General features: G+C 42.0%; 1 protein-coding gene across 1 annotated transcript in view; it reads left to right on the forward strand.

Annotated features, from left to right (window-relative positions):
* The window catches only part of LOC115416447 (glycine receptor subunit alpha-3-like), a 207,926-nt gene that overhangs the window by 143,542 nt on the left and 49,384 nt on the right, over window positions 1-15,000 (forward strand). Inside the window, exon 4 of the mRNA XM_030130223.1 lies at window positions 5,144-5,367. Within this exon, the coding sequence (XP_029986083.1) occupies window positions 5,144-5,367 (224 nt within the window). The remainder of the gene's footprint in view (window positions 1-5,143; window positions 5,368-15,000) is intronic.

Raw genomic sequence — 15,000 nt, forward strand, 5'->3', positions numbered from 1 at the left:
TTTCAGGTACTTCTGAGAGTTTGAGAAGAGCATCGTCTTAGTTTTTTCAGTATTGAGGATCAGTTTGAACCGTAGAGGTGAGTGCTGGACGCTATCACAGCTTTCTGCCACTGTTCTATGGTTTCAGTAAGAGCTGATCCACAGCAGGAAAGAACTGTGTCATCAGCATAAAAATGCAGATCAGTAGGCCTGGGTATCATGGCCAATTTCCATAATCGATTCGATTTTGATTCATAAGGTTCTGAATTGATTAATCACGATTCGATTCAATATTGATTCAATTCAGTATTAATTGACTGATTCAGAGTAATTTAGTGATACCAAAGTACAATTTTGAGTTGTAACCTGATTATTTGAGTACCACAGTCATGTAACACATCAATACTGGGATCAATATTGATATTAGAAAGGAAATAAATCTGACATTTCAGCAGCAGTAGCTGAATATGTTCTGAAATCATGACCAGGACTCAAACATGTCCATGTTTGTACAGTGGATCTGAACGGACTTCTTCATCATCTTTATTCTGTTTTATGGCTGGAGGCTTCTACTCACTGGGGGTGGGGGGGTGCTCTGTGATTGTTGGTTGGAGCGGAGCGGGGCTGGGGGGTGTGCATGCTCCGTGAATGTTGGTCGAGGCACGGGGTGGGGGTGGGGCTGGGGGGGTAGCGGTCAGACATTTTCGCTTTACTCTTCCTCTAACTCCAGACTCAGCCACAGGTGAGAGTCTGGATCCAAGTGATTATTCCAAGAACGACCGGGTTCTGCGACTCGCCGGGCGGACGCTTCCTTCACACTGTGGGTTCCAGTTTGAGGCCGGGTGGAGAGGGAGGAGGGGTTTTCCCCACCCTTCCTCCGTGTCTTTTCCGCGTCAGAGCCGTCGTGAGTGAGACCAAGTCTTCCCCAGGGGTTCGCAAGACGGAGCCGCCCGAGGTTCTGCGTACTCCTGGTCCTGCTCTGAAAAATCCATCTTATCCACTATTAATCGATTACACAAAATTAAAATGAGATCGATCTAAGATCGGTTAAATCGTTTTTTTTACCCAGCCGTACAGATCAGCATTAGACACATGGTGCCCCAAGTCATTTATATACATACACTGAGGGGACACTGGGGGGACACTGGGGGGACACTGGGGGGACACTGAGGGGACACTGGGGGGACACTGAGGGGACACTGAGGGGACACTGAAGGGACACTGAGGGGACACTGAGGGGACACTGGGGGGACACTGAGGGGACACTGAGGGGACACTGAGGGGACACTGAGGGGACACTGGGGGGACACTGGGGGGACACTGAGGGGACACTGAGGGGACACTGGGGGGACACTGGGGGGACACTGAGGGGACACTGAGGGGACACTGGGGGGACACTGGGGGGACACTGAGGGGACACTGGGGGGACACTGGGGGGACACTATTTGAGACTGTAAATCCAGTGGCTTGTGAAGTCCTGGGAATAAGTTGATTTAATGTCATCATTTAAAAGGTGCCATTTTTATAATTCAGTCATCAGATCTGATATTATAAAAGGGAAGTGTGTGTGTGTGTGTGTGTGTCCAGTTCTTCATCCTTCTGTATTTTTACTCAGTGTCCTCTCAGTGTAAACAGTATCAGCTGATCAGACCAGTATTCTGTCACATTTCAGTCCTTTTTAATCCAGTCTCCTTCTGATCCTGTTTCTATGTCCAGAACACTTTGGCGCTGACTGTTGGACAAATGTGGAACAACATGAACGAATACACAACAGAATGAAAACCACCACATGTAGAACCTGTGGGTCCAAACGGGTCAGCGCACTAGTTACCGAATAATGTCCAGTCTGTGTTTTACAGTGAAAAAAGAACATTTACAGAACGAAAATGTTCACATCTACAAACCAAGGTTATTATCGTTAACGAAAACTAACCAAATGACCAAAACTAGAATTGAAAAAAACATTTTCATTAACTGAAATAAATAAAAACTATAATTTAAAGAAAAAAAACATAACTAACTGAAACTGTATTGTGTGTTTACTAAACTAACTAAAACAGATACAAATTCTGGATCAGATTCCCTTGGTTTTGGTCTTTGTCAATGTCAGATCGATGTTAAATGGATTTCTTTGTCTCTCTCAGTTTTCTGTGCTGTCTCCATACGACACTTTTTGCTCCGTCACTTGTGTTCACTTGTGGTTTCCAGTCGTCTTCTGGTCCCCACTCTACCTGGAAACATGGAGACTAAAGCAGCAGAGTCCTGTCTGGGATTGATTTGAATAGGAGCACAGAGAAGAAGAGAAAAGAGACCACTGAACTACAACTAAAACTACAACTGAACTACAACTGAACTACAACTAAACTACAACTAAAACTACAACTAGAACTACAGCTGAACTACAACTGAACTAGAACTAGAACTACAGCTGAACTACAACTGAACTAGAACTAAAACTACAACTGAACTACAACTGAACTACAACTGAACTACAACTAAACTACAACTGAACTAAAACTGAACTACAACTAAACTAAAACTGAACTACAACTTATCTACAACTAAACTACAACTAAACTACAACTGAACTACAACTGAACTACAACTAAACTACAACTGAACTACAACTAAAACTACAACTGAACTACAACTGAACTACAACTGAACTACAACTAAAACTACAACTGAACTACAACTGAACTACAACTAAAACTACAACTGAACTACAACTGAACTACAACTAAAACTACAACTGAACTACAACTAAAACTACAACTGAACTACAACTAAACTACTACTAAACTACAACTAAACTACAACTAAACTAAAACTGAACTAAAACTTAACTACAACTAAACTACAACTAAACTACAACCGAACTACAACTGAACTACAACTAAGCATTTAGAAAAAAATGAAAACTAATATAAACTATCAAACCTGCTCTAAAAACGAATTAAAAAGAACTGAATCAGAGAAAAAAAAGTCCAAACTAAATAAAGCTAAACTAGAATGAAAAATACAAAACTATTTGAACCTTGCAGGGAACTACAACTTTGGCTTTTTTCAGTACTAGTCCATATTGGAACCATGATGATGCAGCAGTTTCTTTCAGATGCATTTTTTAACATTTTTGTGGAATGTCCTTTTGCAGTGGACAGTTTTTACCTCTGCCAAGGAGGTTCTGTTTTTGCCAGCGTTCTTTTGTCTGTGTGTCTGTCTGACTGACTGACTGTCTGTCTGTCTGTGTGTCTGTCTGTGTGTCTGTGTGTGTGTCTGTCTGTGTGTCTGTGTGTGTGTCTGTCTGTCTGTCTGTGTGTCTGTCTGTGTGTGTGTCTGTCTGTCTGTCTGTCTGTGTGTCTGTCTGTCTGTGTCTGTCTGTGTGTCTGTGTGTCTGTCTGTCTGTCTGTGTGTCTGTCTGTGTGTCTGTCTGTCTGTCTGTGTGTCTGTCTATGTGTCTGTCTGTCTGTGTGTCTGTGTGTCTGTGTGTCTGTCTGTCTGTCTGTCTGTGTGTCTGTCTCTCTGTCTGTGTGTCTGTCTGTGTGTCTGTGTGTCTGTCTGTCTGTCTGTCTGTGTGTCTGTCTGTCTGTCTGTGTGTCTGTGTGTCTGTCTGTGTGTCTGTCTGTCTGTCTGTGTGTCTGTGTGTCTGTCTCTCTGTCTGTGTGTCTGTGTGTCTGTCTGTGTGTCTGTCTCTCTGTCTGTGTGTCTCTCTGTCTGTGTGTCTGTGTGTCTGTCTGTGTGTCTGTGTGTCTGTCTGTGTGTCTGTCTCTCTGTCTGTGTGTCTGTCTGTCTGTGTGTCTGTCTGTGTGTCTGTCTGTCTGTCTGTGTGTCTGTCTGTGTGTCTGTGTGTCTGTCTGTGTGTCTGTCTGTCTGTCTGTCTGTCTGTGTGTCTGTCTGTCTGTCTGTCTGTCTATCTGTGTGTCTGTCTGTCTGTCTGTCTGTCTATCTGTCTGTGTGCTAGATAACTCCAAAAGTTCTGGACAGATTTGGATGGAATATTCATTAAAAGCTGATACTGGCACAAGGCAGAAAAGATCACATTTTGGTGGTGATCGGGGGGGGGCTATCTGCCTTGGCGGAGGTCTGCGCTCTCCAAGTGCTTTTCTAGTTGTTTTTTTTTTGTTTTAGTTTTTTTTGTAAAGCTGTGAAACTCTTATATCCACGAACATGAGCTGAAAACCCAGGGCTGGGTCTGAGGAGGTTATTCCAATGACACGTTAGAAAATAAAAACACATGTTAGTACAACAATAAAGTCCTAAAATATTCAGATAAAAGCGGTACTTTTATGAGAATAAAGTCAAATACAAAGAATCATAATAGTATGAGAGTGAAGTCGGAACATCTCAAGAATAAAGCAAGTGTAATTTAAAAACAGGTGTATAAATATTCCAGAATCCAGTGGTTCCCACTGGTCTGATAATGGGGAACTAGAACATCCTGGAGGTTCCACTTTCATCTGGGATTTAAACACAAAGGACCAATTCTGAGACTATTAGCCCCGCCCACTAGATACTGAGACTATTAGCCCCGCCCACCAAATTCTGAGACTATTAGCCCCGCCCACCAAATACTGAGACTATTAGCCCCGCCCACTAGATACTGAGACTATTAGCCCCGCCCACCAAATACTGAGACTATTAGCCCCGCCCACTAGATACTGAGACTATTAGCCCCGCCCACCAAATACTGAGACTATTAGCCCCGCCCACTAGATACTGAGACTATTAGCCCCGCCCACCAAATACTGAGACTATTAGCCCCGCCCACCATCACCACATTAGCATTAGTCGGACTTTGAAGACAGTTTGTACATGTTTGTGTTTGTTTCATCGTAAGAATCAAACAGATTTGGAGTAAATGACTGATTTAAGACCAACAGTTTATAAATTTGGACTTTTTATCGCACTGTCGCACATTTATTTTCAAAATATTACAACTTTAATCTCATAAAAGTACAACATTATTTTCATTAAATAATGATGTTTTTTTTTTTTAACTCTGACTTTTTTCTCATGGTGACCAGTGTTTTTTCTGGTTCCCCTAACAGGCCGTCATAAATAAATAAATCATAATTGTGACGGCTGTGAATACTGATCCAATAGTGTTTTTGGATGTGCTCTGTAAACCCATGTAAACCTGCTCCTGTGGTGTCCATGTGTGCAGGACTACCGGGTGAACATTTTCCTCCGTCAGCAGTGGAACGACCCCAGACTGGCCTACGCCGAGTACCCCGACGACTCCCTGGACCTGGACCCGTCCATGCTGGACTCCATTTGGAAACCAGATCTGTTTTTCGCCAACGAGAAGGGAGCGCACTTCCACGAAGTCACAACAGACAACAAACTGCTGAGGATATTTAAGAACGGAAATGTGTTGTATTCTATAAGGTAAGAGCCGACAGGACATCTGTGGTCCATCTGTCCTAAACTGTCCTAAACTGTCCCCTTTGGTCCATCTGTCCTAAACTGTCCTAAACTGTCCCCTTTGGTCCATCTGTCCTAAACTGTCCGAAACTGTCCCCTTTGGTCCATCTGTCCGAAACTGTCCTAAACTGTCCGAAACTGTCCCCTTTGGTCCATCTGTCCTAAACTGTCCTAAACTGTCCCTTTGGTCCATCTGTCCTAAACTGTCCGAAACTGTCCCCTTTGGTCCATCTGTCCGAAACTGTCCTAAACTGTCCGAAACTGTCCCCTTTGGTCCATCTGTCCTAAACTGTCCTAAACTGACCCCATCTGTCCTAAACTGTCCTAAACTGTCCTAAACTGACCCCATCTGTCCTAAACTGTCCCTTTGGTCCACCTGTCCGAAACTGTCCTAAACTGTCCGAAACTGACCCCATCTGTCCTAAACTGTCCTAAACTGTCCCTTTGGTCCATCTGTCCTAAACTGTCCTAAACTGTCCCCTTTGGTCCATCTGTCCTAAACTGTCCCCTTTGGTCCATCTGTCCTAAACTGTCCTAAACTGTCCCCTTTGGTCCATCTGTCCTAAACTGTCCGAAACTGTCCCCTTTGGTCCATCTGTCCTAAACTGTCCCTTTGGTCCATCTGTCCGAAACTGTCCGAAACTGTCCTAAACTGTCCCCTTTGGTCCATCTGTCCTAAACTGTCCTAAACTGTCCCCTTTGGTCCATCTGTCCTAAACTGTCTGAAACTGTCCCCTTTGGTCCATCTGTCCGAAACTGTCCTAAACTGTCTGAAACTGTCCCCTTTGGTCCATCTGTCCTAAACTGTCCCTTTGGTCCATCTGTCCGAAACTGTCCCCTTTGGTCCATCTGTCCTAAACTGTCCTAAACTGTCCCCTTTGGTCCATCTGTCCTAAACTGTCTGAAACTGTCCCCTTTGGTCCATCTGTCCGAAACTGTCCGAAACTGTCCCCATCTGTCCTAAACTGTCCTAAACTGACCCCATCTGTCCTAAACTGTCCTAAACTGACCCCATCTGTCCTAAACTGTCCTAAACTGTCCTAAACTGACCCCATCTGTCCTAAACTGTCCTAAACTGTCCCCATCTGTCCTAAACTGTCCTAAACTGTCCCTTTGGTCCATCTGTCCTAAACTGTCCCTTTGGTCCATCTGTCCTAAACTGTCCCCTTTGGTCCATCTGTCCTAAACTGTCCCTTTGGTCCACCTGTCCGAAACTGTCCTAAACTGTCCGAAACTGTCCCCTTTGGTCCATCTGTCCTAAACTGTCCTAAACTGACCCCATCTGTCCTAAACTGTCCTAAACTGTCCTAAACTGTCCCCTTTGGTCCATCTGTTCAAACTGTCCTAAACTGTCCCCATCTGTCCTAAACTGTCCCCATCTGTCCTAAACTGTCCTAAACTGTCCTAAACTGACCCCATCTGTCCTAAACTGTCCCCATCTGTCCTAAACTGTCCTAAACTGACCCCATCTGTCCTAAACTGTCCTAAACTGTCCCCATCTGTCCTAAACTGTCCCTTTGGTCCATCTGTCCTAAACTGTCCTAAACTGTCCCCATCTGTCCTAAACTGTCCTAAACTGTCCTAAACTGTCCCCTTTGGTCCATCTGTTCAAACTGTCCTAAACTGTCCCCATCTGTCCTAAACTGTCCCCATCTGTCCTAAACTGTCCTAAACTGTCCTAAACTGTCCCCATCTGTCCTAAACTGTCCCCATCTGTCCTAAACTGTCCTAAACTGACCCCATCTGTCCTAAACTGTCCTAAACTGTCCCCTTTGGTCCATCTGTCCTAAACTGTCCTAAACTGTCCCTTTGGTCCATCTGTCCTAAACTGTACTAAACTGTCCCTTTGGTCCATCTGTCCTAAACTGTCCGAAACTGTCCCCTTTGGTCCATCTGTCCTAAACTGTCTGAAACTGTCCCCTTTGGTCCATCTGTCCGAAACTGTCCGAAACTGTCCCCTTTAGTCCATCTGTCCTAAACTGTCCTAAGCTGTCCCCTTTGGTCCATCTGTCCTAAACTGTCCGAAACTGTCCTAAACTGTCCCCTTTGGTCCATCTGTCCTAAACTGTCCTAAACTGACCCCATCTGTCCTAAACTGTCCTAAACTGTCCCTTTGGACCATCTGTCCTAAACTGTCCTAAACTGTCCCTTTGGTCCATCTGTCCTAAACTGTCCTAAACTGTCCCCTTTGGTCCATCTGTCCTAAACTGTCCTAAACTGTCCCCTTTGGTCCATCTGTCCTAAACTGTCCTAAACTGTCCCTTTGGTCCATCTGTCCTAAACTGTCCTAAACTGTCCCCTTTGGTCCATCTGTCCTAAACTGTCCTAAACTGTCCCCTTTGGTCCATCTGTCCTAAACTGTCCTAAACTGTCCCCTTTGGTCCATCTGTCCTAAACTGTCCCCTTTGGTCCATCTGTCCTAAACTGTCCTAAACTGTCTCATATGTATATACCGTACTTTCCGGACTATAAGCTGCTACTTTTTTCTGCTTTTGAACCCTGTGGCTTATACAGCGCTGCAGCTCCAGTATAGATCTATTCAGGCTAACGTCCTCCAGGGGGCGCTCTAGCAGGAAGCGCAAAAGTGAGACAGACAGACAGGAGGAAGAGGTGATGAAGAGGAGTCTGTATCTGAACTATGAACAGTCACTCTGGGTGTCACGCACAAACCCTCATCATGGAAAACACATGCAAATGCATATTTTGCAGCTTTTAAGTTCAAACCAATCGATGTCTCTTCAAAGAAGGAAATAGAGCTGCAGCGCTGAAGTGCCATTGAGCAACAGCAGAGAAGAGACGTAGAGGGAGTGTGACGGAGCCTTTGAGGATGTTCACCTGAAGAACACTGAAGAAGACCACTGCAGTGGTTTACTGAGCAGAAGAAGAGGAAGACACAGACCAGTGACTGTTGTGGGTTTGTGAAGCAGCCTGTTCCTGACGTTTACTGCCGTGGTACACACACTGTTAAACAGCAGTTAAAGTACGGACAGAAATGTTTAAACCATCTGTCTGTGGAAATATATCATGTCACAACGTGGACACCTGCAGCTTCTAGTCAGGTGTGGTTTGAAGTCTGGAAAGTCCGGTAAATGTCTTCAAACGTGTGTAATGTCGGTTTGTCCATTTTTAAATGTTTGGTGTATTTGTAGGTAAACTGTGATCTGTAAGTTGTGAGGCACTTGTATAAATGATAAACTAAGGTGTAATATTGTTAACATTGCACTTATTTTACTAACGAATTTTCAGGTTGTTCATATTTGTTCGTGTTGTGTTCAAGTACAAGTCGTAGATGTAAACATTTTCACTACAGAATTTGACTTTTTTCACTCCAAAGTTCATATCCTATTATTTATATTATTTTATTGGTCCGGCCTCCTTTAGATCATATCTGAATGTGGAACTGAACTAACATGGGTTTGACAGAGCGGTTCTACGTCTTCTGCTTCTATGTCATGTCTCCATGTGTTCAACGTACCTGGATCTCATCTGTAGGTTAGAATACTCAGCCTTTGTTTCCCTGTTTTCCCATTTGCTCAATTCATGATAATTTGCTTATATATATATATATATATATATATATATATATATATATATATATATATATATGTATAAAATTACAAACTATCCTTTCATAAAAATGTGAATAACCTGAACAACGTGAAGAGAACTAAGTGCAATTTGAACCACATTCTGCCTGTCAATAATATATGATCGATAATATAAATACAAATCTGAGGCAGAACACGGTTAAAACTGCACCCATTTATCTGAAGACATTTCAGGTAGTTCATGTTATTGACATTTTTAAAGGAGAGTTTGTAGGTCATGTAATTCTATATTTCACAAATTCATCCTTTGGGCCGGATGGGACCCTCTGGAGGAAAACCACCAACTGTTTCTACTGTGAGCTAATGATGCAATGACAGATACATACAAGTCCAAGGCAAGGTTATTATCGTTAACGAAAACTAACCAAATGATCCAAACTAGAATTCAACAAACATTTTTGTTAACTGAAATAAATAAAAACTATAATTAAAAGAAAAATGATAACTGAAACTATATAGTGTGTTTATAAAACGAACTAAAACATAAAAATTATGAATAAAATTCCTTTCGTTCTCGTCTTTGTCAATGTCAGACTGATGTTAAATCGTTTTCTTTGTCTCTCTCAGTTTTCTGTGCTGTCACCATACGACATTTGACGGTCTGTCACTTGTGTTAACTTGTGGTTTCCACACTGTTAAAAAAAAACAAACAAACATAAAAAAGCAGTATTATTCTGGCAGCTGGGGCGCCAAAAAAACACTGTTAAATAATGGAAAATAACGACAGACGACAACGCCGGAGGCCACATGACAACAATAGCTTACTTCCTATCGGCCGGTAAGCTAACTAGGTGTAGCAAACCCCCCTGAATGAAGGACGACACTTTACTGGTGATTTTTTAGATTTAATGGCAACAAATCCTTAAATCAACCATAAGAGCTAAAGAACACACACACAAAAAAACGTGTAATTACAAAGCACTTCCATTTCACTAGCAAAAGAACTCTGAGGATTAGCTTGACTGGAACCTAACAATAAACGTTAGCTTAGCTCGCTAGCATAAATGACAGATTAATAAACCAGTGAGAGACACCAAATATTCAAAAACATCTGTACATTTAACACAAACGTACCTTGTGCCTCTTCAGAGGGGAAGCTAATACAAAAACAATGAATGGACTCTGTGTTCGAACTTTCTTTGCCGTTTTTTAACCGTTTTTCTCCTTCTGATAGTGATGTGACGTTCACGAACAAATCGAATCTTTTGAACGGCTCTTTGAAATGAAAGATGGGAACTGAGTCTTTGTAAAGAGCCGTTCATTTTTATTTATTTATTTTTTTAAGGAGGGAGCGTCCGATTGCCTGTCAGTTTAGCGTCATTTATTGTTCTAGTTCTGAGAATGTGACTCCAGTTCAGGTATTTCAGTAACTGCACTGATTCATCACTGTTGTGTTTGGTGCAGTTTTTTCCATATGTTTCCACACATTTATTGTTCTTGTTTTGAGGAGAATAAAATGTTCTTTCATCAGAGAATGTTTTATTTTCTTCTTCATTTTTCTTCTACAGACTAGTCCACAGAATGTACTGGGATGTTTTTGCTCCAGTTCCATCATTTGTCTCATGTCACCTCTCATGTCATGGATTTAACCCACACGTTTGAACTAACCATTCTGCTTTTACACTAAGATAATATTTACTGCTGCGCCAGTTAAACACCTTTAAAATAGAATGTCAATCATCACATGGAGCCTGTTTAGTCAGGAAAACACTGGTGTTTCAAAAGAATGGAAAAACATCTCAGAGCCAGTCTGTTGAACGACTCTTTTCAGTGAACGACTCCTGATTGAACGACTCCCTTCAAAGAACCAACAGTCCCATCACTACCTTCTGATGTTAAGGTAGGAAGTTTACTCTTCAAAATAAAAGTCCGCTACGTCCAAACCGGAAGTTAGCCTTTACGTAGCCAAAATAAAAACAATACACCACGACAGAATTACAGAAGTGAATTTAGCAATTATGCTTCGAGTTATTTACACTAAGCATTTAGAAACTAATGAAAACTAAGAAAAACTAACAAACCTGCTCTAAAAACGAATTAAAACGAACTGAACTAGAGAAAAAAGTCCAAACTAACTAAAACTAAACTAGAATGAAAAATCCAAAACTATTACAACCTTGGTCCAAACATGTTTAAATATCATGGCGTCCCTTTTTAGCTTACCGGCCGACAGGCCGCAAGCTGAAATTATTTGGATCTGGATCTGATTCTGGATTTGGTGCCACTTTGAAAAATGTTCCCATTCTAACAGATAGGAAGTGGATTGATCCAATAAATCAGTATCAATGATATCAAGTGTGAATTTGAATTTTTTACAGATCTGATTGAATATGAGCAAAACATGGACTATTTCTGTAACAGAATAAATACACAGAACTGGGGGAGAAGAAATGGATCTGGATACATTTACCTAAGCTTTGAATTTGGACGCTAAGATACAGGGACACTGGTCCGATTTTTAGTTGGAACTGTCCGTTTCATCCCAACATTCTCGTATTCAGAGCTGAGAACTACCAGTGTTGTCAGACGGATGTAAACCCATGTGGTGTACGGCTCTAGTGGGGAGCGTCTCTGTGCTCCAGGCTCCACCCTAAACGTAGACCAGAGCCGTAGACAGACGCAGTTACCACACACTGTGAGGTCGTTGCTATGGTGACCAGGTGGTTCGTGTACGCCCCAATAGATCTAAGACTACTGACAGGCGTCACATGACACCATTAGATTAAACGATAATAACTGACAATTAGAATCCAATTAGTGTCAGAGTGGACCCATATTTGGACACACAGGAAATGACACTGATGATCACATGACCTCAGCTGAGAGATGCAGTTAGTGTAGCAACATATGGAGATGCAGTTAGCATAGCTACATATGGAGATGCAGTTAGCGTAGCTACATATGGAGAGGCAGTTAGCGTAGCTACATACAGAGATGCAGTTAGCGTAGCTTCATACGAGATGCAGTTAGCGTAGCAACATATGGAGATACAGTTAGCATAGCTACATATGGAGATGCAGTTAGCATAGCTACATATGTAAATGCAGTTAGCGTAGCAACATATAGAGATGCAGTTAGCATAGCTACATATGGAGATGCAGTTAGCATCGCTACATATGGAGATGCAGTTAGCGTAACTACATATGGAGATGTAGTTAGTGTAGCTACATACAGAGGTGCAGTTAGCGTTGCTACATATGGAGATGCAGTTAGCATAGCTACATATGTAAATGCAGTTAGCGTAGCAACATATGGAGATGCAGTTAGCGTAGCTACATATGGAGATGCAGTTAGTGTAGCTACATATGGAGATGCAGTTAGCGTAGCTACATATGGAGATGGACTGAGCATAGCTGCATATACAGATGCAGCTAGCATCATACACAATACATATATAAATAGTACGTGCACATAGTACATCTATATAATACTTATATATAGTACACACACACACACTATATATATATATATATGTGTGTGTGTGTGTGTGTATATATATATATATATATATATATATATACACACACACACACACACACACACACACACACACACATATAGTACTCCAGACTCCTGCAAACTGACTCAGTTGCAGCTGTTCTTCTGTTGATCCCACTCATTTAACTCAGGGGTGTCAAACCTACGCCCAGGGACCACAACTGGTCCACCAGGGGCCAGAACTGGTCCACCAGGGACCACAACTGGTCCACCAGGGGCCAGAACTGGTCCACCAGGGGCCAGAACTGGTCCACCAGGGGGTCCGATCTGGCCCAAAGTGCAAAAATTGCAGCGATATGAACAATCAGTGATGCAGATCCCAGTCTCTCTCAGCCTTTTCCAGTCAGTGTGGTCTCAGTGTTGTGTGTGTTCTTAACTGTGTGGTGCATCTGTACTGTGGCTTCACTAACGTACAGGGTTCTCACTACTGTCGTTGAATGACGGGGACCCCGACGCTGTGATTTGACCCGCTATGCTGTCTTTCAACCAGTGTAGCGGTGTTTTTTTGTGTGTGTAATCGTCCAGCATAATGATAATGAGATTTGAATTTGAAAAAACATATTCCTTTGTCCAGGGCTGCACGATTAATCGATTTTAAATTGAAATTAGATTTTTTAATTAGGACAACTTTTAAAAAAGGAAATCATGAAATCGATTTCATCTTTCTTGTGCTTCCGGGCCACGCGCCTGTGGGCTACCATAGGCTCCTCCTCCAGGCTACCATAGGCTCCTCCCCCTGTCTGTGACAGCGGTCTGTACAGAAGTCTGTGTAATGACCGGACTTTAAATCTGTTAAATCTGTTAAATCTGTTCATGAACCCACAGTACTGACACCAATGTAAGCCCATGTTTCACACACGGATCCTGTAATTCAAATAGAACTGTATGTGGATCACTCATCCTACGTTGTCCTGGATCCGTACAGTACCGTCTTCTTCCGATCCGGGTCCGGGTCTTGGGGTCATCAGCCTCAGCAGAGGAGCCCACACAGCCCACTGCCCACACACATCCACCAGATCCAGGATAGAATCCAACCAGTGTGTCCTGGAGCGATCTGTTCCACGCACGGATCCCCCACTTTAAATAGAACCACATGTGGATCACTCATATTTAAACAGAACCCTGTGGATCACTCATATTTAAACAGAACCCTGTGGATCACTCATATTTAAACAGAACCCTGTGGATCACTCATATTTAAACAGAACCATGTGGATCACTCATATTTAAACAGAACCACATGTGGATCACTCATATTTAAACAGAACCCTGTGGATCACTCATATTTAAACAGAACCACATGTGGATCACTCATATTTAAACAGAACCATGTGGATCACTCATATTTAAACAGAACCACATGTGGATCACTCATATTTAAACAGAACCATGTGGATCACTCATATTTAAACAGAACCATGTGGATCACTCATATTTAAACAGAACCACATGTGGATCACTCATATTTAAACAGAACCACATGTGGATCACTCATATTTAAACAGAACCCTGTGGATCACTCATATTTAAACAGAACCACATGTGGATCACTCATATTTAAACAGAACCATGTGGATCACTCATATTTAAACAGAACCACATGGATCACTCATATTTAAACAGAACCATGTGGATCACTCATATTTAAACAGAACTGTGTGGATCACTCATATTTAAACAGAACCACATGTGGATCACTCATATTTAAACAGAACCGTGTGGATCACTCATATTTAAACAGAACCACATGTGGATCACTCATATTTAAACAGAACCATGTGGATCACTCATATTTAAACAGAACCACATGGATCACTCATATTTAAACAGAACCATGTGGATCACTCATATTTAAACAGAACTGTGTGGATCACTCATATTTAAACAGAACCACATGTGGATCACTCATATTTAAACAGAACCGTGTGGATCACTCATATTTAAACAGAACCACATGTGGATCACTCATATTTAAACAGAACCCTGTGAATCACTTATATTTAAACAGAACCATGTGGATCACTTATATTTAAACAGAACCATGTGGATCACTCATATTTAAACAGAACCACGTGGATCACTCATATTTAAACAGAACCGTGTGGATCACTCATATTTAAACAGAACCGTGTGGATCACTCATATTTAAACAGAATCATGTGGATCACTCATATTTAAAAAGAACCCTGTGGATCACTCATATTTAAACAGAACCACATGTGGATCACTCATATTTAAAAAGAACCCTGTGGATCACTCATATTTAAACAGAACCACATGGATCACTCATATTTAAACAGAACCATGTGGATCACTCATATTTAAACAGAACTGTGTGGATCACTCATATTTAAACAGAACCGTGTGGATCACTCATATTTAAACAGAACCACATGTGGATCACTCATATTTAAACAGAACCACGTGGATCACTCATATTTAAACAGAACCACGTGGATCACTCATATTTAAACAGAACCGTGTGGATCAC

The sequence above is a fragment of the Sphaeramia orbicularis genome, unplaced genomic scaffold (assembly GCF_902148855.1).
Source record: "Sphaeramia orbicularis unplaced genomic scaffold, fSphaOr1.1, whole genome shotgun sequence".
Taxonomy (NCBI): domain Eukaryota; kingdom Metazoa; phylum Chordata; class Actinopteri; order Kurtiformes; family Apogonidae; genus Sphaeramia; species Sphaeramia orbicularis.